A 21,315-nucleotide genomic window follows, 5' to 3' on the forward strand; every position below is an offset into this window, starting at 1 on the left:
ATGTGAATAATAAGCATGTCATGGGCTGGGAGGGGGAAGGGAAGAAGGGAACGGAAGAAAGGAAATAAAGAAAAAGAAAAAAAAATGATATTCTCTTTTGTCCCCAGGGAGGATCGAACTCCCGGCCTTGGGATTTCCTGAAGGTTGAAGCCTTCAAGTCATACACTTGCTCGTATGAGACCCACGTGATAACCACTACACCATGGAGACATGTGCTGATGAAAACCTGAAAAAAATAGTGCTACATAAGCCTAAATATCATGCGTTTAATGTCGGTGAGAGTGATATAAGTGCTGCTGCACTAGCAGTCGCGGAAAGTTGCATATACACGGGTATCAACAAATAGTATCATATACTGTTGTTATATAATTCAGGCACTTAGACTCCTCTTTTAGGTTCAGATACACCCAGAACATGAATCAGATTCAAAATAACGGACAGTATCACATAGCAGGCAATTTGAGGGGCCCGAGGATAATAATCATAAGTGGGTCTGACCAGCAGGACCCAGAATAAATCAAATCATAAATGGAGAGAATATGATGAAATCATCCGCACGCGAACGGAATCCCCGAAAACTGATGCAGAGACAAGAAAATTCACGTAAATATGCGTGCTAAAGGAAATACTTGTTAGAGTTTGTAGATCATGTCAACATCCATGCGACAGTAGGGAAATCCTTCCTGTCAAGTGACTGAGCAATCCATGAGATAGCCGCCGCGATGGGGCTGTCCAAATCAACGGTTTGTTCTTTTCTTCTTCTCTCTCTTTCTTTCTCTCCACTCCCCCCACCCCCATCAAGATCTCGCTTCTGATTTTTATTTTTCTGGTCTTGTGAGAAACCTCACAGCTTTTCGGTGCACTTCCCAGAGAGGGGAGGACAAGGAAGAACTGAAACCAGACGCACAAAGCAAAGACGACATACAATAAGGGAAAGAAGGAGAGAAATGACAAATAAAAAAGCGGGTAAGCAAAGATGTTAGAATCAGAAAACGAGCCCTCAGCCTTAGTCCATGAAATCACCCCGAAGGATCTTTTCCTGGAAGAAATCAGGCTTATTCTGCTTGGGCTGTTTTGGCATTTCTCGAGCTGGTTGTTCCATCGAGGCAATTGACGCAGCCCGCTGATGGTGATTCTGGTGACCCATATTGACTGCATGCTGACTTTGAGGTGAATTAGGCGACATAACGCCCAAAGATGGCGCTCGCTCGGCCCGAGTCCGCAAGGCCTCAGACCAATTGAAGCCTTCGCCTACTTGTCGCCAAGACGCGTTAGACCTATCGTTCTGGGGAAAGGCTTTGTATGTACTTGCAACAGTTGAGTTTGTAGGGCTGGGGGCAGAGGGTGTGCTGGTCAACGACGAATTGCGCCGCCCTCCAGCCACCTGAGATGCAGATGAGGGATATCTACCATTACCAATGCTTCCTCCACGGGCATCACGCAATGCCTGTGCACCAAAGGAGAGACGTCGAGTGAATGGAGAGCTAGGGGTGGCGTTGGGAGGCCCGTTCTCGTTGTCTTCCACAACGGCTTCCTCTAGGTTTGCCGAATTGGATCCCACGGAACTAGAGATACTCCCATGACGGATGTGTCGAGGTCCAAAGGGAGAAGTTTGGGTTGGAGAGCCGGAGAGTCCCAATGTGGTTATCGACAGTCGTCGTCCCTGATTCGGCTGACTGCCAGCGACTGCATTGGCCATGGAGCCAGGTGGTGCACCGGCAGCTCCTTGGCTCCCAGATCTTGAAAGATAATCCGAAAAGGAAATTCCGGATGCCAGAGATGCTCGACGCTGGCGCGATGATGGGGTTGGAACCGAAATGGGAGATGTTGAACGGTCGTTTGACATGGTAACAGATGGGTTGTCGATGATCCCAGGATGATTATCACAAGTACAAGCACACGTATAGAAGGAAAAGTAGATGGACGAGGACAGGTAGCCAAGTATAAGGCGAGAAAAGAAAATATCTAGTCTCCCCAGACAAGGGTACAACTAGGTGGAATGGGTAATAGATGTACCGAAACTAGAGTTACTATGAAGAAGAGTAGACTGGAATTGGAATGAGATATTGATGAGCCTTCAGATCGATACCGCAAGTTATGACGTCAATCTGGTAGCCGCTTCGATAGGGAGAGCAACGGCAGAGGCAGCAGAACAACCCCCATTAAGAGCCTAGATGGAGGTACCGGCGAATGTCAGCTAGAGGGAGATATTCAGCGAAGAACCCATAAATGGGACCTTCCATGTGGCGGTGGCAATATAATAAAGTGGAAATGGTTGAGGGGGCATCTTATCACATAGGAACCGCGTACGAGCAGCAAAAGGAACAGAGAACCAAGAAAACTAGCGTTTGAGTGCAATAGGACACTACACAAGGGAGGATGCAAGTGAAGGGAGTCCAGACTCAGTGCTAGTAGGGAACAAATAATAGATTGAACTACCGGTTTGTTATGAGCTAAGCCAACTTACTGGAGATATGCAACACCCAATGCCCCCCAATACCTGATATAGATGATGGTAGTGGTAAGGTGGGTAGTAAGCTAGAACTGAGAGGAATGTTTGTATTTGGTGTCTCTTGGATCAGATGATGGAGGGGAAGCTTCGTGAAGGAATGATTTGAAGGGGAGTGGTTGAAGTCAGTAAGCTTTAGAGTAGCCGTGGCTCGTGAAGAAGTGAAGAAGTGAGGAAGAGGGAGAAAGGGAAGAGAAAAGAAAAGAGAAAGAAAGGAAAAGGAGCCAGGCCGTAGCCGGCAGGGATCTTGGGAAGAACAACCTGACAAACGGTTGGTGATGAGGAAGGGGAGGAAGAAGAGGAGGAGGAGGAGGAGGAACGGGATGATTCCAGTGGGAAGGGGAGGGGAGGGGGGAAAGATTAAGGGAGAGGGATGGGACCTTTAACAACAAGCCGGGGATGGGAAAGGAAAGGAATGAAAGCTTGGGAAGTTTTACCCCACAAAACCGTCTCGATTGACTCTTGACCGTGGGCCAGAACGGGTCTAGCCTTCTTGGGCAGGGTGCAGCTGAACGGTGAACCAGACAAGACGATCCGGGGTCGATGATTCATGAGTCGCCCCGTCCATAATCCTAGTAGACTAATTTGTAGACTAGCAATTGGAGTAGCTCCTACCTAACGTTGTACCAGTGGTCTGTTCTCTTCACAGTCGACGATCCTCTCGCCTTGCCCATAGATGAAGCTAGAGAGGAAGTAGAAGAAGAAGAAGGTTACTATCACCTAGCACTGTTTTGGATATTGTTTTATTAACTCAAGTAGGCAAGGGTAGGAAGGATGCGGCATGTTTGGTATGCATGGTATGCCAAAAGTAAATACCTTACTTACTCCGTACTATTGTTCCTTCGAAATATATCATGTAAACCGGTATGTTACGTAAGGGTATAACTCTGCATGTTCGAAGCGCGTATGTATGATAATACGGTATCCTTCCACTGATGTACGGATAGTTATTTGTATGATTAGTCTCTATATCCATTGCTTGTCCTCTCGATAAACAGTCTGCACTTCACTAGTGCCTTCCGTTACTGACCACGAAGCCTTTTGGGTTTCACCTACTCTTTTGTGGAAGTCACTATACTTATGTATATATTGATCTTCTTGTTCTGCGTTTATCAGAGCTGTGTCCGGAAATGCTGCCTACATATATGTACATATATAGATATATTGAGCTAGAAAGAATACCAATAGTTATATACCATGTGTCAAATCTGTACACGTTTTTCCTGCTTCCTTTCCTATATTCCAGACCATGTCTGTTTTTTTTTTTTTTTTTATTCTTCGTTTTTTTTTTTAAATGAAGTATAGCTTTCTATATAGTATGGCGTAGATAAGGTACGTATACTGTCTTACCTCGGCCACGGTGATTGAGGAGTTGTTCGTATACCTCTGGTCTTTGGCCAGTCCTCAGGATGTGTGTTTCCCTATCCGGAAATCAGAGGGCGTGTGGCCCTAAATGCAGACATACTCCGGGTGAAGCATGTCCACTTTCGACACACTCCCAGTGAGATGGGAAAGGTCCCTCGGGGCAGTACCAACTCAGGCTGCAACAGTATGGCGCCGGACGATTCGTTTTTCAGCATCCCAAACCATCTGTTCTCCCCTTTTCTCCCACTCTGTCCCTTTCTCTTCGCCTATGCATGTTCAAGTCTTCCTCGCGGTGTTCACATTCCTTCTCACGTTTTTTTCTGAAGGATATGCATTGCGTCCTAGTCTTGAGGCTGAGAGTGGAATAACTGCAAAAGTTTCCACCCCACCTCCGGCTCGATCTCCGTACCGTCGCGAGCGATCTTCACTTCTCGGTTCGAGTTCCAGGGATTCCGCAACCCTCTCGTACGATGAAAAGGGACTCGTGTAGTCGAGAGCCATCGGATCCTGAACGGCTTCCCAATCAATTGTGCCCCCGTATCTGTAGCTTCTTCCGGTTTTTCGTGAATAACCTTCTCCTTCTCCTTCTCCTTGCTCGTACCGCTCTCATCCTCTGAGGTTTCCGCCTCCCAGAATATGGTCCCCCGCGCAGAGTCATTGATTATTCGTCCGTTAGGCGCAGTGGATGTTGCTGGAGTGGGCGTCACGTCTAGAGTCTCGGGATCCGGGGGGTTGTCCAACCGCGAGGGCATCTCCAACGCCAAGTTCTCGTCATCTTGTATCGGCGACATCATACGGGCATATCCATAATATTCACCTGACTTATTGGCGGAAAAGATGAGATAGACATCATCAGCATTCTGGTTGAGTTGTCAGCGACCGATCATTCTCCCCTACTGATATGGATATAATAGGTGGGGGCACAGAGCTCACCTCGTAAGCTTCGTTTAGCTGCTTCTCATTATGAGTTTGAGTGGCCCAGATGTTGTTCTGTCGACTGAGTTCGAGATCATCAACAGTTAAACTTTTGACTATGAAGTATCTGCTAGGGACTCGACTGTGCGAAAGGCTACCTTCTGTAGCCTTGTTCTCAGTCACAGCGTCCGATAACTTGGTTTCTTCATCCTGATATATAGCAGGGGTAGAAGAACCCATAGCTTCAGCATTAGACCCCAGAGGAACAGCCCCCTGGCGTAGCCGACATACAAGACGTGCTCCATGGAATCTAGAATCGTTGAACCTTGACAATGCCGCGGCACAGGCGGCCTCCGTTTTGTAATTGATAAAAGCGCAGTTACTCTTCGAGATGAGGAAGACGCTTTCCAGTTCCTTTGTGGCGTCCTGAGAAAAGTAGTCCTTCAAGTCAACGATATTGGTACCGGGAGGAAGATTGCCGACCCACAGTGCATGCCCAGATTGCTTTGGCTTTCGCGGCGGTCCTCTTGGAGCACTTGACGTAGTGGTATTAGACGAATGCGATCCTGAGTCTGGTGCACCGCAGTCATGTCAAAAACACATAACTCGCTTCTCGCATGGTCAGGCCCAGACTTACCAGCAGAAAATGTTTGAACAGGGTGGGGCCTCATAGGTGTTGATCCGTCCACGATGGTCTTTGAGACGTCATATTCCAGATCCAGACGCCGTTGCCTGTTTTCTTTCCCCAAGCCGGATGCCAATTTAGTTTTTGGACCCGATGTGTTCCGAGGCTGAACGCGTGGTTGCACTTGCACTGGAGATGATGTAGTCGGAGGTCCCGGGCCGTGTCCAAGGGCTGCCGTGTATGCGGTCTGGGTGTAATAGTTCGGTCCATATCCAGATTGGCCAGGTATATGGACATTCATGTGAGCGGCTGAATGGGGCCCCAAGGACTGATAGCCCGCCGCACCAGGAGGCAGAAGAGGGTCCTCAGGTTGCTGCTGAAGATAAGGCGTGTATACCTGATTGAAGGGACCATTAAAGGCCATATTAGGATTTATTGGCGGTCCTGTGAATGACGGTAATGGCGGCATTGCGTAGACAACGCCATGAGGGTGAGCCGTCGGAACAAAGGGCTGCTGAATATGATGCTGCTCATAAAGGATGGAATGATTCTGATACCCAGGCAACGCGGATCTCATGTCCCGCATGCTAAGAGAGGGCGCTCCTCCATGTGCGGCCTGAGCCATCTGGGCCTGTGTTTTGGGATGTTGTTGTTCATTATCCGATCGAGGAGCTTCGCGGGAAGTGGTAGTTATCGACACTGAGCGAGATTTCAGTTCTACCAAAGATCCCACAGAGTGATTAATCCAGGTAAGATACATACCTGACTGTGGAGGAGGCTCCTCTACTTCATGCGACTTATTGAAGGCCTGTGGTTTGGCTCCGTTCGGACCCCCCTGCGTTGAGTTCGAGAGAGCCGAAGGAGCGTCACCATTAGGATATGTCATGATAGACACAAACAAATGATAAACCCAGCACAGGCACACTCCTCCACATGATTAGTTGAGTCATCTCAAAGATACTGGGGGTGTTCGGAAGCCCAAGGGGGCTGGCGAGGAACTGGGGTGACAACTCACCTAGCCCCAACCTGTGAGTTCAAGCACGCTCTGAAATTTGAGGGCAATGATTCCGCTAGGTACCCAAGTGATTTGCCTAACTTATGCCAACACTGGTTAGAAGCTTGACAGTGCCATGTCAAAGGTAAATTACTTCCACAGAAATTCCAGACAGAGTGCTTTGCAAGTAAAAGGAGGATGAACGAAAATGTCAATAAGCGAGGAAAACTAATAGCCTGAGGCTGCGGTAAGAAGAAAAAAAAAAAAAATAAAAGGGAGAATAAAAGAGAGGGAAAAAGATAAGGGAAAGAAAAAGAAAAGAACAAAATAGAATAAAAGCCACAAACAACAGGAAGGATCAATAAGAGGGTGGAAAAGGTCCCGAAGACTGGGTCGCGTAAGAGGGCATGGATAAGTGGGATTACTGACTTGTACAGACAAGAACGAGATAAAGAAAGACGTGGGATCTACACATGAATCAATAGAACAAAGTGAAGTAGATGAGGAGGATATGTAGAGCGAAGAAAAGAAACAAGTAGACGATTATAGTAGGATGAGCGAGCACACCAAATCACAAGGGAAGGCCCGCCTGACATCTGGGTGCTAAATCGTCGGGTTCTTTTTGGGGGGAAAACGGTGCAGTTGTAAGACTGGGTGAACGAAACACGGTGCCACTTTGTAAAGATGCACGCACGAATCGCCGCGCTGCCTTGAAGAGAGGGTGGAGAACGAGTCAAGCGTGGAAAGGATTATAAATGGGACAATTGGGTATCAGAGGCATAAAAAAAGGGGAGGGGCATAGGCGGCTACGCGCACAGAGGCACGGTGCAGGACCACGACCAGGAAACAATATCCATAGGCCAGGCAAGAATAAGACAGTATAAAATGATGTACGAGGGGGAACAAGATGGTATATAGCAGCGAGTTCCAGGCTCTTTTACGCCACGGAGACCGGAAAACCAGCGTCGCGGCGAAGAGGGACGTAGGGCACAAGCACTGCGCCGTAGTGGCCCTCCTTCACGCCAAAAGACGACAGGCCAATGCTAATTGAAGGAAAATAGGGTATCTGTCCCTCGAGCGCGTATGGCAGCCACCAAAGAAGCCGCTTTCTCCCGCCACCCGACAGTTTCAGAGGTATAGGGAAATTGAAGGACATTGGTGGCAGTTGAGGTGGATGATCACAGGGAATTGTTGGGGGAGAGGCAGTTGATTGCGAAAGAGTGCGTTTCCCTCCCATGGGTGTTGAGCCAGGGGGTGGTTGGGTGAAATTGGAAAGTGAAGGGTAAAGGGAAATGAAACACTAAACAGTCCTGTGGGATCGCAACCGAAAGAAAGGAAAAAGGAACGGAAGAGGAGGGGGAGAGATAAAGACGACTATCGCCAAACATACCTTTGGTTGTGAACAGGCAGGGAGAGCGATGACAGAAATACCGTGCCCCCCACGATGATAACAGAAAGAGGAGCACCCTGCAATCAACAGTTGGTGGCTTTGATGTCGGTGACGGGAGAAATAATCACGATAATAATGAATAATCCTTGTGTAGACGCACCGTAGCCAGACCTGAAGCGGAGACTATGGAGAAGGAGGGCCCTCCAGACCAACCAGGTCAGCAGAGCCCAAGTAGTCCAACGGATCTTCTGACCGTCAGAGCTTGGAAGGGCAGGTCCTTCACAGCCAGGTGGGTAAAGAAGACTATCGGAACGGAAATGAGGGCAATAATGGGCCCCCCTAGGGACGTGTTCGTCAGAACCCAGGCCAGAACCCAGGCCAGGTCTATATTGGTGACTGGCCGGTGGTGGCGCACAGAGGATCGTGAGAGCGTGAAAGCCCAATGATCTGGACTCCTGTCTCTCTGCCTTCCTCCGCCCTTCTCTCTCTTTTCTTTCTTCCCCCCTTTGTGGCTGTGGCTCCCTCCAGCCTAGAGGATATCCACAGTTTAAAAATCGGGGCTGCGATGCGGATCGGGCCTTGCTTCAACGCTTTTAGTTCTTTTCCCATGCAGAGGCCCAATCAACAACCACGCACGATCGACAACAAGCTCGATCCCGATCTTTTCCCGGAAATTCCACCCAGACGCAGGCAAGAACAAATTGTGGTTTGCTCGTACCAGGGGGTCCGATGGGAAGAGAGGTAGCGAAAAAGACGTCGATGAAGTCAAGAAGCCACCAGGAGAAGAGGCTCTCTCGACTATTTCTGTTTTCGCAAATCCTCAAGATTTTGGATGCAAAAGAAGTCAAGCGTTTAAAGGAAGATTGAGGATGAAAAACGTACAATGGAAAACCAGGGGCTAGATGCACAGGGAAAGATAGCACGGGGAAAATCAATAACACAACCACAACTACAAGAAACAATCACAATAATCATAGTAATAGCAATGGCAGCAATTGTAGTGATGAGGAAGTCAGAAAAAACATAAAATAGAATAAATAGACAATAATGCGAATGGAGAGGAGAGCATCCACACAAGCAAAAAAAGAAAAAAAGGAAGGGAAAAAAAAAAGAAAAGGAATACGATGAACAAGATGGAGAGAGAAAGAGAGTATACTCCAATCACACTGAGCGGGAAAATGGCTCACATCAGGAAAAAGGCCGGGAAAGGTGGCATGTTTTCCTAAAAAAACAACGAAACAGCCACATTAATTGAGGAAACGGGGACTGCGTCGTGCTTAGGGTTACCTGGATTAAATCTAAGGTCGTTTGGCAAGAGAGTGAAATGGACGGTCTCGATGGCATCGATGGCTTTTGTGGGAGGCCATGATTGGGTACCGGAATTCTGTCCCCAGCCGGTGGAATCCATGGATCTTCCTCTGACAGTTTAAAAAAGGGATTGCCAGTGATATTGCGAGGACCCAAGGGAACGCAGCCAACCCGCTTTGGTAAGATGAGTAGTAGGTAATGTGTGTAGTAGATGACACTGAAAGGTGGCAAATTCGAGAGGGTCCTGCATGTCCTGGTTCCGAGCGTTTGATGGGCCTTAGCCCGAGGTGCATGCGTGGCAGTGACCATCGGGATTGACAGCTGCAGGAGATTTATAGCTCCAGAAAAAAGTTGATCTACAACGCGACACCATTCGGCAGCATGTGTCTCTTATTTCTTTTTAATTTTTTATTGCTATGTTCTTTTTCATTTTGCTTCTTCATGGTTACAGCTGCCCTTGGGTCTGTGTCGAAGGCGGTCACAAAGAAGACGGACTAGTAGTTCGAAGAATCGGCATTTCTTATTGGATGTTCGGAGAATCCAGGCAGCGTTGAGATGCGTTAACAATCAACTTTATGAGGAAGAGAGAATGGAGAGAAGCGTGTGGCGATTGCAGATTCCAGAAAAGTTACTAGGTAGGCAGGTTGGAGGTCTTCTTCCTTTTACCGAAAAAAAAGATGGCAACAACTAAAAATAATCATAGATAGAGAGGGAAAGAAAAGAAAATGAACGTGAATGAAAAGACCAGATGAGTTTCGGGGGAAGACCGTTTGGGAAAGCGACATGCAATTACTTTGTAGAAAGGGGAAAGAAGTGGGGAGGAGGAAAGGGAGGGGTAGGGTGTGCAGTTTTGGGGAAAAAGAAAGGATGGGAGGAAAAAAAAAAAAAAAAAAGTAGAAGAAGGAAAAAGGTAAAAGGAATCAACAACCACTGGCCCGTGTGCATAGAGACTTCTTCAGATTTGTTGTTCTGCTGTGTTTGGGGGCCGTGGAAGGATAGTAGCAAGAGAGCCACGGCCAGCCCTAAGACCAAACAGACTGGAGAGGGTGGGGAAATAAGAACAAGGCATTGGTGATACTGCGTACCGTGATTGTCGAAGCTCCAGACGGTGTTGGGATGGGTCACTCAAATCCCATCATGGTCCATGGCTCATTGCTATGCGGTATCAAGGATCGGTTCACCTCATAGCTAGTCATTCTGAAAGCTGATAGGAAGGGAAAAGGGGGGAAAGAACAACAGGGAGCGATGATGGAGGCAAAAATTTGATTGGGGGAGTGGTACTGTAAAGACAAGAAAAAAATAAAAAATAAAAAAATAAAAAAATAGAAAATAAAAATAAAAAAAATAAAAAGGAAATTGGTGTTTGTATTCATCTACATTATATATACATATTTTCTTTCTTCTAATGCCTTGGAATAATAGTATATAATAACGAATTCAATGAGATAGTAATCATAATGGATGATGATAGCGAAAGCTAACCTTAGTACAAAATAGTCTGCCACCTGACCAGGCAAGGGTACTACATTCCCACTAGGGCCCGATCTCCATCCCGCCCAGTGAGCATTACCTCCTACTACCTCGTACTGTGTAGAGCGTCAAAACAACCACTCCTGCTGCTCGGCTTTCCGCGGGAGCTGTGGCACGTATGCAGCCCATCCCTGCCACCCACCTCCTTCTTCTTCTTTCATTTCTTTTTCATTTCCTTTTTTTTTTTTTTTTTTTTTTTTTTTTTTTTTTTTTTTTTTTTTTGCTTGTGGCTGCAGGCCCTGTAGGTTATGAAAGCATCTATGAGGATGCGATCAACATGAAGAATTCTTCTGCCTGCATTGTGGCCACAAAGTGGAAGCAGCTTTGGTTCTCTGAATTAGGTATACAATAAAGTATGGCAGTCCCATTTTCCCACACAGATCAGAACAAAGATCACTAGTACTGCGTAAAGATCATGTATCCAATGGAAGTGACAACCCAAGTAATGAAAACTCCGGCACTGTTGCCCTCTATGTAACGTACCAAGTACTCATATTGTTCTTCAGGTATCCTAGGTCAGCTACTCTACTTTTGTCGTCATGGGAAATTGCACTTCTAGTAAGTACCAAGATTCGAGATCCCCTCAATCTATGGTACTAGTACCAAGGACCTTAACCTTGGTTTTCCCGCTGAACTGGTTATACTTTATATATATTAGCCTGTTTCGCTTTCCACCGGCTGCTCCTCGTCGGTTCATTCTCCCGTCGCCTGGAGCTTCTGATCTCCCTTAATCCAATCTTTCCCACTCCCCACCCCTTCTTATGTCTTATTTTCTCTTCTTTTACTCTTCTTATTTTTTTCATTTCGATTCATTCTTTTACTTCCCCCCTTTCCTCTGTAGCCTTCCTTTTACCCGTACCTGAATCCAGCCCCATCCTTCGAAACACAGTCTACTGCCTATTCGGTATCCGGAATCAGTGGCGCCGCATGTACCGGAGTATTTCGTACTAGCAGTGCTTCGGAAGGCTCCACATCTGATTTGAGGGACCGGATGGGATACCAGCCAATCAATGTAACACCACTTCAACTTCATCTCGTCCTTTTCCGGAAACTCCTTGGTCCAATCCGAGCCGCCACCAGCGGCGTGGCTGGGTCCTTCTTAGCATATGTCGCGGTCAGCACCATGGCAAAAACCCCCACTATCGAATACTTTCCCGAGCTCTTTCTCTTTTTTTCTTTTTCTCTCTCTTTTTTTTTCTTCTAGCCCAGGCGCCTCTTCTGCCGGGGCCACTATGTCGGCTTTTTTTTTTTTTTTTTTTTTTTCTCTTTTCTTTCTTTTCTTTCCCCTCCCCTCCTCTCTTTACCTTTTTTAGATTTTCGGGGTTTGATTCGAAACGGTTGTATGAGTCAAACGACCACAACTAGTAGGTAAAGGTCCCAATGATCAAGCCCAGGATGGGAAAATGGACGAGTTTGCTAGGGTGCAGAAGTCTGGCGCAGGACCAATGATAGGTGCAGGAGGCTGCTGACGACAGTGCTCCTAAGGTCACGCTAAGCGGCAGCATTGTTGAAGTGGAGATCGCGCTGCCTTTTGCGACCTGTGACCTGAATTCACTGAAGTCGTTGAAGCCGTTTCACTCTACGTGGTAGAGTTGGAGGGAAGAAGACAGCAAAGCTTCTTTGAACCCCCTTTGGCCCTGCTAGACACTTTCATGCGTTTTCGTACATGGCGTGTCCTTCAATTCCAGCTCCGACCGAGAACCGTTCCTGAGAGGCAAGGAGACTCAAGGGAAGGGACGATCTTCTGTATAGGCTACCTTAGGCTAACTTACCATCCACCAATATCAATACTGGAGCGTGTGCCAAGGGCAACTCTTCCATTATGTTGTTTTCTATAGGTCCTTTGGGATGCCAGTCAACACAAAGCTACTGTCCGATGGGTGACAGACTACTGCTCCCCTGGCCTTGTTAGAATGCCTTAATGGTGCCCAAATGCTTAGTTTTCTATCAAGAGCTGATGTTGGCACCGAAGACCTCTATTCTGTTCCTATGCCTCGGCATCGAGATACAATATCGGTATGCACACCGATAAGTACACAATGTTCACGCTGCTTGATGCGTCATACTATTCGCGTGATTACCGGGTTAGATACTAGTACTAGAAGCCCCCAGACTGGGTACTGTTCCTATTTGATACGTACCACAGGGTATCTCGTCTCGTAACGATTTACACATGATAACCACCTCAATTACTAGATAGGCGTAGTATCGCTAGTATAGAATACTCTTTTTCTAGTAGAGAGAATCCCCAGTTCCAGTGGAAACCACACATTCCCTTCGCCAGCGAATGCCCAGTAATCCATAGTCGACGCCCTTCTGATGTGGGAGATATTCCCGAGAATCGAGCGTTCCAGAACCTCCCCAACAGCCTCAAACATTTCAACAACGGCAAATCAGCAGCCGCCCCTAAATACCTAGCTACTTTGCTACGATTAGCCTCGAGCCTTCAGGGAGAGAAAAGGGCGAAAAAACAGGGCAAACAAAAGGGAATATTAGTCACTAGGAATTTTACTATAGGTTTCACACAGTGTCACCCTTCACTAAGCCATTGGCTCGTTCACTTTAAGCTGTGTAATCACTAAGCATGCTTCTTCGGCCAGCTTTGCAGAGCCATCATGCATGCTCCAGCCAGGTAATGCACCCACCCAGGATGTGAAGGTCCTAATGCCCTCTCCCCATTTTTGGTATTTGATCAGTCTGCTAGAGAAAGGGTTTGAGATACGCAACACAGGGACTGCACCCACTTAGAGTATGCGGATTCTTCATCCGTCTCGGCTATCATTCTGTTCCCGCTATTCGAAGTTGTGAACTGTCACGACTATCACTGCCATAAACCACCAGATAGATGGAACCATTCGGCCCATCCCAGGCCAATTTCGAGCTATGCACTAACTCCTGTTGCATTAGCACGGACCCATTCAATCTCGATGCGGCCCCATTCTGTCGACTGTGCCTGGTACCTTGCTATGGAAGTATGGGTGGTGGATGATGATGCGATGGGTATACAACGGTCTCAACAGTGAGTGTGATTCCTGCACATAATGTACACCGTATGGCATGATCGATCAAACTCCCTCTCAGAAAGGGGGGGTTAAAAGTGGAATGGAATTTGCCACCCAAGAGGAGACAGACAGGTGGAAACCACTCCATCATGGCGGGGATTGACATGGGACTAGCCAAGTGGGTAAATGGATGTGTGTGTGTGTGTGTGTGTGTGTGTGTGTGTGTGTGTGTGTGTGTGTGTGTTTGTGTGCTGCGTGTGTGTGCGCGTAGACTGACTGACTTGAATGCATTATCCAAAAGCACACACCACAAAGGAGCTCTCCTGCTGCCCACCCCCCTGCACGGCTTGCAAACCACGGACCATCCAAACAAGCTCCCCCTCCACCCCAATTCATTTCGTCTTTGCCCCAATTCAGATCTCGAGATCATTCCCGACCAGGTGAGGGGGTTTTGGAATCTCATCGAAGGAAATGATTGACCGCGATCGTCCGTTTCTTTCCACCGCGGCTGCCCTCTTGAACGCCACGCCGAAAGCTAATGAATATGACGTCATCGAATGCTCTTGAATGGGGCCGCGAACACCTCGCATCCTCCAGCCTTCTCGTACCCCCTCCTCTACGGCCTCTGTTGATTCGAGCATTGGGAAAATGAGAAAATGGATGTGGGATCCATACAGCCACGGCGCCGGTACCTCTGTCTGACTATGAATAACCCACCAATTGGTACCGGGAAAAAGACTACACAATCTTACCACGGGACGAACGATCCGCTCATCAATTTCATCGTCGCCCGACTAAATCCATATACATGGCCCTGAATATGCATGACCGCATCCGATCCGAGCCTTAGGATGGAAGGTCTGATTGTGGTACACAGCACACCCAGATCCATCGCTGACTTCTGCCACCAGCATGGATGCCGTCTCCAATTTCGCTAGTATCTGCGTGCACCACCCCATAGCACGAAGTCCCAGGCTGGTCTCCACAAACGGGAAACGCCATCTCGCCAGCTCATCCCCTTTAAGGTATTCGGCGCTGCGGTGGCTTGTGTAGAGCTACTGCGATCGTCCAATGGGGCCGTCGATGGCTCTGTGATTCGCACGAGGGGGGTCAGATAGTGATGCCTGTCGCCGACATCATGCGCGCTTATCAACTCGGCTCGGCGGCGGCATGTGTCCCTTCATCCGCCAGGACCGCCAGACAGGAGGATCATCCTCATCCTGTCGGATACCAGTCACACCGAAGAACACAGGTCAACTACGGTGGCAAAGCACATTGCAGAGGCTGTGCCAGCTGATTACCACCCCCTGTTCAACCAGAATTCCCAATTTACAGATTCGAGTGCGCAGTTTTCTCTCATGGGTAAGGGCTCCACTGCTACTGTGTGTAGTCATGATGCGATAGGTTCTTTCTCAGCCGATGTCTTAGCCTTCGTTTTACGTCGCATAATGTTCTGCTCACCATGTTCTACCGATTTGCCGTGTTTTTGTGCCACTTCATTCTCGATGGCGTTGGATTCGGCCGTCCGGCCTTCCACCCATCCAAAGGACGAGCGCCAATTGGCCTCACCCTCTAAATATGGTGGCCGCATGGCGAAGTCCACCCCGTGCGTGGGATATTGAGAGGCGAGAGGACCGCTCTCCATCTAGTTTCTCATTGGGAGGGTTACTCTCACGTTCCTTACGAGCCATGGTCAATGACGGGCACGCTGCGAACTTTCTTCTACAAGCCTGACGGAGATTAGATCTTGGCTACTCCGGTGTATACTCGGCATTAATGTCTAGAGGCTCATATACAACATGGATGCTCATTGTTATCAGCATAGCAGAACAGATTCTGGTTCTAGGTGGTTGAAGAGCTCGAACATGAGCGTACGATGCCGGGCCAGCCGGATCTTGCTCGAGTTTACGCAGCACTTCGAAGATGAAAAGGGGTATCAGCTGACCAAAGGCGATGGCCAGCCTGCAAAATGAAGGTTGGGTGGAACGAAAAAGGGTCCGAGAGAAAGAAGAAGATGGAAGGGAAGCACAGTGGATAGTGGTGGGAGAGAAAGGAAGTAAGACCAGGGGTACGCCCCATGCGTCAGGGAGAACATATCCACAGAAAGTGACAGAAAGACTAAGTGTAGTATATTGCATACCGACAAGAGCATACTGTCCGCCGGCAGCTATGCAGACTGAAAACGTCTCAAACAAGAGTTTCAACATCACATCGTATCTACTTGAGCTTCGTTATAATTACTATTAAGGAATAGCCCCACCAACATGCCTGGGAGAAAGGGCTCATGATATAAAGTAAGAATAGCACTCACGGCGAGGACTTGCTAGCGGTCAATTCCCAAGGAAGCAACCTTTCCAGCAAACCTGGCCCCAGCACTGCCCCTTTTCTGTAGTTTCTCGCGCTCCTTACTGTCTAAAGAGCTCGGCGCTTGGGGTGTCGGAATGACATGGTCATTCCCTGCGCCTCGAATTGCAGGTACTGAACCGAGAGAATCGGGGGTAGCTTTCCCAGGTGACGGCGCAGCCGGAGGCGAGCCGTAAGCAGATACTCTGGCGGTTCTTTGGCTCAGATATAACTGAGCGGCCGATGAAAGAGGGATGGGAGGAGGTTGCGAGGGAATCTCGGCCCCGTTCTGGACCAGTAGCTCTGCGATAGGGAATGGGATGGCCTTCACTGTAGGCGCCCCGCTGGGTTTGACCGAGAGGTTTGAGGCCGCACCAGGCGATGCTGGATCCGCTGCGGCTAAAGCAAGAAAAATGGCATGAGTGCTGCGAGAGCGATCGGTGATGTTCACATTGGCACGAAGGGCAATTCCATATAGCACGCCCTGAATGTCATTCCTTTTAATCGCAGCCAGAAGAGTCTCGTCTGAGGTAGTGAAACGCGACAAGGGAGATGGAAGTGGCTGAACAAACGCCCGTTCACTGTACTTGGCGGTGATGAACTTGAGCCGCTGCTCACGAGTAGAAGCCGCCACCGGCTTTTGAGCCTGATCGAGGGTTGCCTCCCAAATCATATTGCTGACACGGTTACCAATCTGCAACAGAATTTCAACGATATCATTGGAGAAGGAGTTGACATCCAGTGTAAGCGAACGAATCTTGGAAATGTGAGTTCCAAGTGACCGGTGGATACCACTGCACTCGATGCAGAGCACAATCCCCAGGTTGATTGAGACCCATTCAACCTTGGATGTAGACCCGCAGTCTGCACACCAATTGTTGCCCTGGTCTGCGTCTCGGATGGTTTGAAGCAATTTCGAAGGATTTTCCTCGAAACCGAGACCGTCACCGCGTACGTAGCTTGGTCTCGCACCCACAGTTGTACGACGGGTGACACTGTTGTTAGACCCTGTTGAATGGGAATGTTGGACAGAGTACGAAGTACTCTTTCCAGTGAGTACTGAGCCAATATCGCGGCCAATGGATGTGTTGTCATTGCCGGACGAGACTGGGGGTGGAGACATGCCGCGGCCCTCAACGGCGCTCTGCAGAGCATTGTTGATTGCTCGAATCCAATTGGCCATATCTTCCTCTGATGTTGCTTGATAGATGCGCTTGTACTGCGGTGTGATGACCTCGAAACAGAATCGGCGCTCCGCATTTCGGGCTTCTCGCACGGAAGCCATTCGCAGGTCGATAGGATCCATGTGCAAGTCCAGTTTCTGTTTCCAATTGCTATACTCCGAGAGCTTCCCCTGATCTAATACGATCCAGAACCTAAGAGCCAAAAATCAGTTTGGAAGCCCGAGTTTGCTGGAATAGGGGACAAGCTTACTTATGCCAAGCCTGCTTGTTTATTCCCTTAGGGTCAATATGAGACCCTGGGCGAGACAGTGCCCAGAGTAAGCCTTCCTTCCTCTGCTGGCCTGTGACGGTACCGGTCAGTGATCATAGTAAAACGCGACTCAAAAAAAAACAAAATAAAAAGGGTGCACGCCTCAGAGAGACACCAAAGGATGCATACCGGTTGAATTACTCGTAGAAGCGAGCATCGAGGGACCGCCTGGATGGTTGCCGGAGCTGGTTTGCGGCAAAATCGAAGAACTGTTGCTGATAACACCTCGCAGTTGAGATCCTGTGCTATCTGCACGTCCGAGCTCGATCTCAGACTTTGGGTTGCCGCCACCATTTCCTGAATGTACCGATGATGCACCCGCATTGGCTAGAGAGTCAGGCTCGATATACATGTTGCTGCTTTTCTCCAGATTCCTTCGCTTTTCTTCCCTTTCTGTGCGTTGAAACTGGAATTCCTTATCGGCTTGATTCACCTCATGGATAAGAGCATCAAGCTGAGGAACCATATCATCAACCTGCTTGGCGGCTGCCAGGAAACTCTTCGCCTGAGTGTCTGCATACTTAGTAAGGTGGGAGAGAACCTCCTGCTCCTTACGGCCACCATGGAGATCCTGCATGAAGGACGAGTAGTCGAAACGCTTCAACTCGAAGTTGCGTCGCTTTGCCTGATACTTGGAATCACTTTCCACTCGCTTCTTTTCCTTCAACGAATCCTGGCGTTGACCGAGATAGCGGCTAACATAGGCGTAGTAATCTCTGCTCTCTTCCTCGAATTCCTTCTTCTTCGCCTCCGCCTGTTTGATGTCATTGTTGTATAGCTTAACCAACGGTTCTATGACAAGTCTCTGAAGCTGAATGGTATTCAAGCGTTCGTAATTCAATATTTGCACTGCAGTTCTCTCAAAGTAATGATCAAGCGCAGGCTGTATGGCGTTCGCGTTAGAGGTTGAGGCCTCTTTTAATGCGGAGAGGAAGGCTTCCACAGCTTCGTTACAGGCAGTCTGTGCCTGCTGAGCGGCTTCAGCTTTCTTGAGGACCTTCTTTATCTTAGCACGCATGTTCCCTGTCTTCTGTTCCAGGGCTTTCATCGTAGCCCGGAATAACGGACCATCCTCAACCACGCTCATGTCCTCGCCAGGACGCGAATGAGGAAGGTCGACTTTGACAGGCGGAGGCGGTGCTGAGACGTGGGGCAATGTGGCCGATGTATCACCAGCTTCCGGGGGTGTAACAGGGACATTCTGGGGATTGGAAGCGGCGTCCGCGTCGCTGGAATGGGAGAGAACGGACTGTGACGAGGGAATGCGATTGCGGAAAGGGACGTTAACTTCCAAATTTGGCGAGGAAACTTGCGGGCTTGGAAGCGAGCGTATTGTATTATGCACCCAAAACGAGAAGTGAGCAAGAGTGTTCAACCGATTCGCTCTTTGATCATAATCTAGAAAGCTGCAGCTGTTCCTCCAACCACCTCCCTTATCTTCTACCACTTTGGGGGGCTTCCATTTCCAGGACCAGTCAAACTGAACCGAAGGACTACCCGCGGTAGAGTAGTCTCCGACTAGCTGTACATTTGAATTATTCTGCAAGTTAGGGTTGGCATGGAATTCTCTGGTGATCAAGTTGTCCAGTTCTCGTGAGTTGGGCGCATGCGCAAACGTAAGGCCTGTAAGCACCGTGTCGGCAACTTCGGGCAATGATGTTGAGACGCCGTTGACGGTTGAATTCGCAGCGTTTCCCGTCTGTGTCTGTCTCAAGATGAATGTGAATTTGAAATTCAACTCGTCTTCGTTGTTTAATCGCAGGAGGAAGGTGGGGACAGGGGCAGACGGCGAAACATCGGGATCCTAATAATAATCGACGAGAGCAGTGGTTAGTTACTGACAGGACATGACAGGCGCAAAGCAATGGCGACGGTCTCAGGCGGGATCCAGCTAATTACCTGTATATATTCTATTGGGCTGTCGTCGCCGGTCTCACGCTTGGCAGTATATCTCGTAGCGGGGAACGCGTTCGGAACAAGGCTTAATAGCACGCGCCGTTTGGAATTCGTTATGGTCACGGAAGCGATTGTGACTAGTAGGCGGATATCTGGTTAGCAACGAGAGAAAGAGAAGGAGGAGTCAAGGGCAAAGACAAGAACAGGGACAATATCAAGGGCACGAGCATTTGGCATTAGCGCCGCGTAGACAGAAACTTACACCTTGTCTGATCCTTGAAGTACAAGTTCCCAGAGTCATCTAGACGGCTTCCAACATTGCCCATGGTGAAGTTGCTGGGGCTTTGCTATGGAGATCGAATTACCACGCGGGAGAGAGGTCAGAGACGTGACCGGGGCAGTTGAAGGTCACCATCGACAGTCAGCGTGCCCGCAGTCGGATCAGAGGCCGGCCTGATGAAAATGCGGCGGTAAACGGACCACTCAGTAAACTACTGGTCGTCATCCAGGCACAAATGCGATCGCCAGGGAGGCCGTAGTCAAGCGGTTGGCCGCAGATTGGAGCGCGAAGAGGGTCGGGGAGGAGATTCAGAGGGAGAATATGCGGGAGTCAGGAGGAGGGAGTATCAGGTGGTCGCGGGCGGAAATCAATAAGGGCGACAAGCGGGGGCAGGAACGGGGGAGGTCTCGTTGGCGGTAATTAGCCCGGATGACCCTCAGCGAGAGAATAAATTACTATTAGGATTGGATTGAATTGAATTGGATTTGGATGAAAGTATGTCGATTGATGGAAGAGCAAGGAAGAATGAAGGAGTGAAAGCGACAACGTGTACGATCGCTTTATTACGGCGTCGCAGTAAGAAACATGGTCATCATTATTATTAGTAGCGGGAGGAGGGAAGTAGTTTTGGCTTGTTGACTTAGTTAGCTTTAGTTCACCTTTTGGGGTGTATGTAAGACGGATGAAACAGGCGGGCTGTAGGAGAGAAGACGGAGAGGGAGAGGAGAACTAACTACTAGTAGATAGGATAGTTAGAGCCAGGGGGGCTGAAAATCGGGGCTGGAAAGCCTGAGGTATGTACGTATGTATGTGTGTATGTATGTGTGTATGTATGTATGTATGTATGTATGTATGTATGTAACATCATTGATCCGATCCGAACATCTTTTCTATTCTACATTGCGAAAAAAAAAAACAAAAAAGAGATCTCGTAACTTACTGCATTATACCACATAACTGTGACACCGCCCCGTGTTTAAATGGATGACATTTTCTTAATTTCTTTTCCCCTCTTTTCTGTTCTTCTCGTCCCCTCTTTTTAGTGAATAGATAAGTTTTACTATGTAAACACAACTATAACTATCTACATACGTCCGCGGCGTTACCATCTGACACCTCACAACTAAAATCTATGCTGTGCAGAATACTAGCAGCAGATAGATAACTAGTAGAGAGGACCATGCACTGGGGCCGAGATTGGCTCGTGTTCCTTTCCCCCAACTGTGGGGGTGTGTTGATCTGACTCGTGATCTATTACCTTTTTTACCAACTACATACATTATAAGTAACCTGGTCCACGATACCCACCATCACACAAGCTATAACCTACACACGGGCTCATCTGTCCAGCTCTCATCTTCGTGATATGTAGCCCTACTTTGGGCCACGCATCTATTAACAACCAGTCCCAGGTTTGACGGCTAATGTAGGCAGTGATGAGTATTACAAAAAAGGTAAGAGGCACGGAGACCCCCTCACTCAGCATTATTCCATACCATTTGAATAATAACCCCCGTAATCTGAAGTTCTGGGGCCTATCGACACAAAAACCAGCTGCACCGGCGTATTACAAGTTATCGTCAGTAATGATACTCGGGATGGAGTAAAGGTAAAAAAATAAGAATAGAAAAAGAAAAAATTGAAAAGAAATGAAATTAAAAATA

General features: G+C 48.4%; 9 protein-coding genes and 1 non-coding gene across 10 annotated transcripts; 3 read left to right on the top strand and 7 right to left on the bottom strand.

Moving 5' to 3' along the window:
• Positions 1-98: 98 nt before the first annotated feature.
• Positions 99-210, bottom strand: tRNA-Met (CAT). The gene has a single exon. It is a non-coding gene; the product is annotated as a tRNA-Met (tRNA).
• A 796-nt stretch (positions 211-1,006) lies between these two features.
• On the bottom strand, positions 1,007-1,846 carry An13g00130 (hypothetical protein; the record flags this gene model as incomplete). Its single annotated transcript, XM_059743762.1, has 1 exon — positions 1,007-1,846. One exon carries the CDS (start codon positions 1,844-1,846, stop codon positions 1,007-1,009), a length of 840 nt encoding a protein of 279 aa, XP_059604568.1.
• Positions 1,847-4,215: 2,369 nt separating this feature from the next.
• An13g00140 (uncharacterized protein) lies at positions 4,216-6,300 on the bottom strand (the record flags this gene model as incomplete). Its single annotated transcript, XM_001396118.3, has 4 exons — positions 4,216-4,734; positions 4,808-5,361; positions 5,427-6,113; positions 6,177-6,300. 4 exons carry the CDS (start codon positions 6,298-6,300, stop codon positions 4,216-4,218), a joined length of 1,884 nt encoding a protein of 627 aa, XP_001396155.1.
• A 1,286-nt stretch (positions 6,301-7,586) lies between these two features.
• An13g00145 (hypothetical protein) lies at positions 7,587-8,407 on the bottom strand (the record flags this gene model as incomplete). The annotated part of the gene is made up of 2 exons (XM_059743763.1): positions 7,587-7,875; positions 8,196-8,407. 2 exons carry the CDS (start codon positions 8,405-8,407, stop codon positions 7,587-7,589), a joined length of 501 nt encoding a protein of 166 aa, XP_059604569.1.
• Positions 8,408-8,976: 569 nt separating this feature from the next.
• An13g00160 (hypothetical protein) lies at positions 8,977-10,294 on the top strand (the record flags this gene model as incomplete). The annotated part of the gene is made up of 8 exons (XM_059743764.1): positions 8,977-9,014; positions 9,102-9,222; positions 9,302-9,393; positions 9,558-9,603; positions 9,651-9,749; positions 9,855-9,941; positions 10,101-10,152; positions 10,212-10,294. 8 exons carry the CDS (start codon positions 8,977-8,979, stop codon positions 10,292-10,294), a joined length of 618 nt encoding a protein of 205 aa, XP_059604570.1.
• A 460-nt stretch (positions 10,295-10,754) lies between these two features.
• On the top strand, positions 10,755-11,840 carry An13g00170 (uncharacterized protein; the record flags this gene model as incomplete). The annotated part of the gene is made up of 3 exons (XM_059743765.1): positions 10,755-10,977; positions 11,049-11,194; positions 11,478-11,840. The coding sequence occupies 3 exons, from the start codon at positions 10,755-10,757 to the stop codon at positions 11,838-11,840; spliced, it is 732 nt and encodes a 243-aa protein (XP_059604571.1).
• A 988-nt stretch (positions 11,841-12,828) lies between these two features.
• On the bottom strand, positions 12,829-13,418 carry An13g00180 (uncharacterized protein; the record flags this gene model as incomplete). Its single annotated transcript, XM_059743766.1, has 3 exons — positions 12,829-13,005; positions 13,198-13,297; positions 13,381-13,418. 3 exons carry the CDS (start codon positions 13,416-13,418, stop codon positions 12,829-12,831), a joined length of 315 nt encoding a protein of 104 aa, XP_059604572.1.
• A 510-nt stretch (positions 13,419-13,928) lies between these two features.
• An13g00190 (hypothetical protein) lies at positions 13,929-14,640 on the bottom strand (the record flags this gene model as incomplete). Its single annotated transcript, XM_059743767.1, has 4 exons — positions 13,929-13,976; positions 14,076-14,336; positions 14,391-14,432; positions 14,521-14,640. 4 exons carry the CDS (start codon positions 14,638-14,640, stop codon positions 13,929-13,931), a joined length of 471 nt encoding a protein of 156 aa, XP_059604573.1.
• A 118-nt stretch (positions 14,641-14,758) lies between these two features.
• An13g00200 (hypothetical protein) lies at positions 14,759-15,382 on the top strand (the record flags this gene model as incomplete). The annotated part of the gene is made up of 3 exons (XM_059743768.1): positions 14,759-14,890; positions 15,006-15,248; positions 15,302-15,382. The coding sequence occupies 3 exons, from the start codon at positions 14,759-14,761 to the stop codon at positions 15,380-15,382; spliced, it is 456 nt and encodes a 151-aa protein (XP_059604574.1).
• Positions 15,383-15,961: 579 nt separating this feature from the next.
• On the bottom strand, positions 15,962-19,697 carry An13g00210 (uncharacterized protein; the record flags this gene model as incomplete). The annotated part of the gene is made up of 5 exons (XM_059743769.1): positions 15,962-17,357; positions 17,416-17,506; positions 17,767-19,279; positions 19,375-19,523; positions 19,634-19,697. The coding sequence occupies 5 exons, from the start codon at positions 19,695-19,697 to the stop codon at positions 15,962-15,964; spliced, it is 3,213 nt and encodes a 1,070-aa protein (XP_059604575.1).
• Between the last annotated feature and the right edge of the window lie 1,618 nt (positions 19,698-21,315).

Source organism: Aspergillus niger, assembly GCF_000002855.4.
Source record: "Aspergillus niger supercontig An13".
In the NCBI taxonomy this organism is placed as follows: domain Eukaryota; kingdom Fungi; phylum Ascomycota; class Eurotiomycetes; order Eurotiales; family Aspergillaceae; genus Aspergillus; species Aspergillus niger.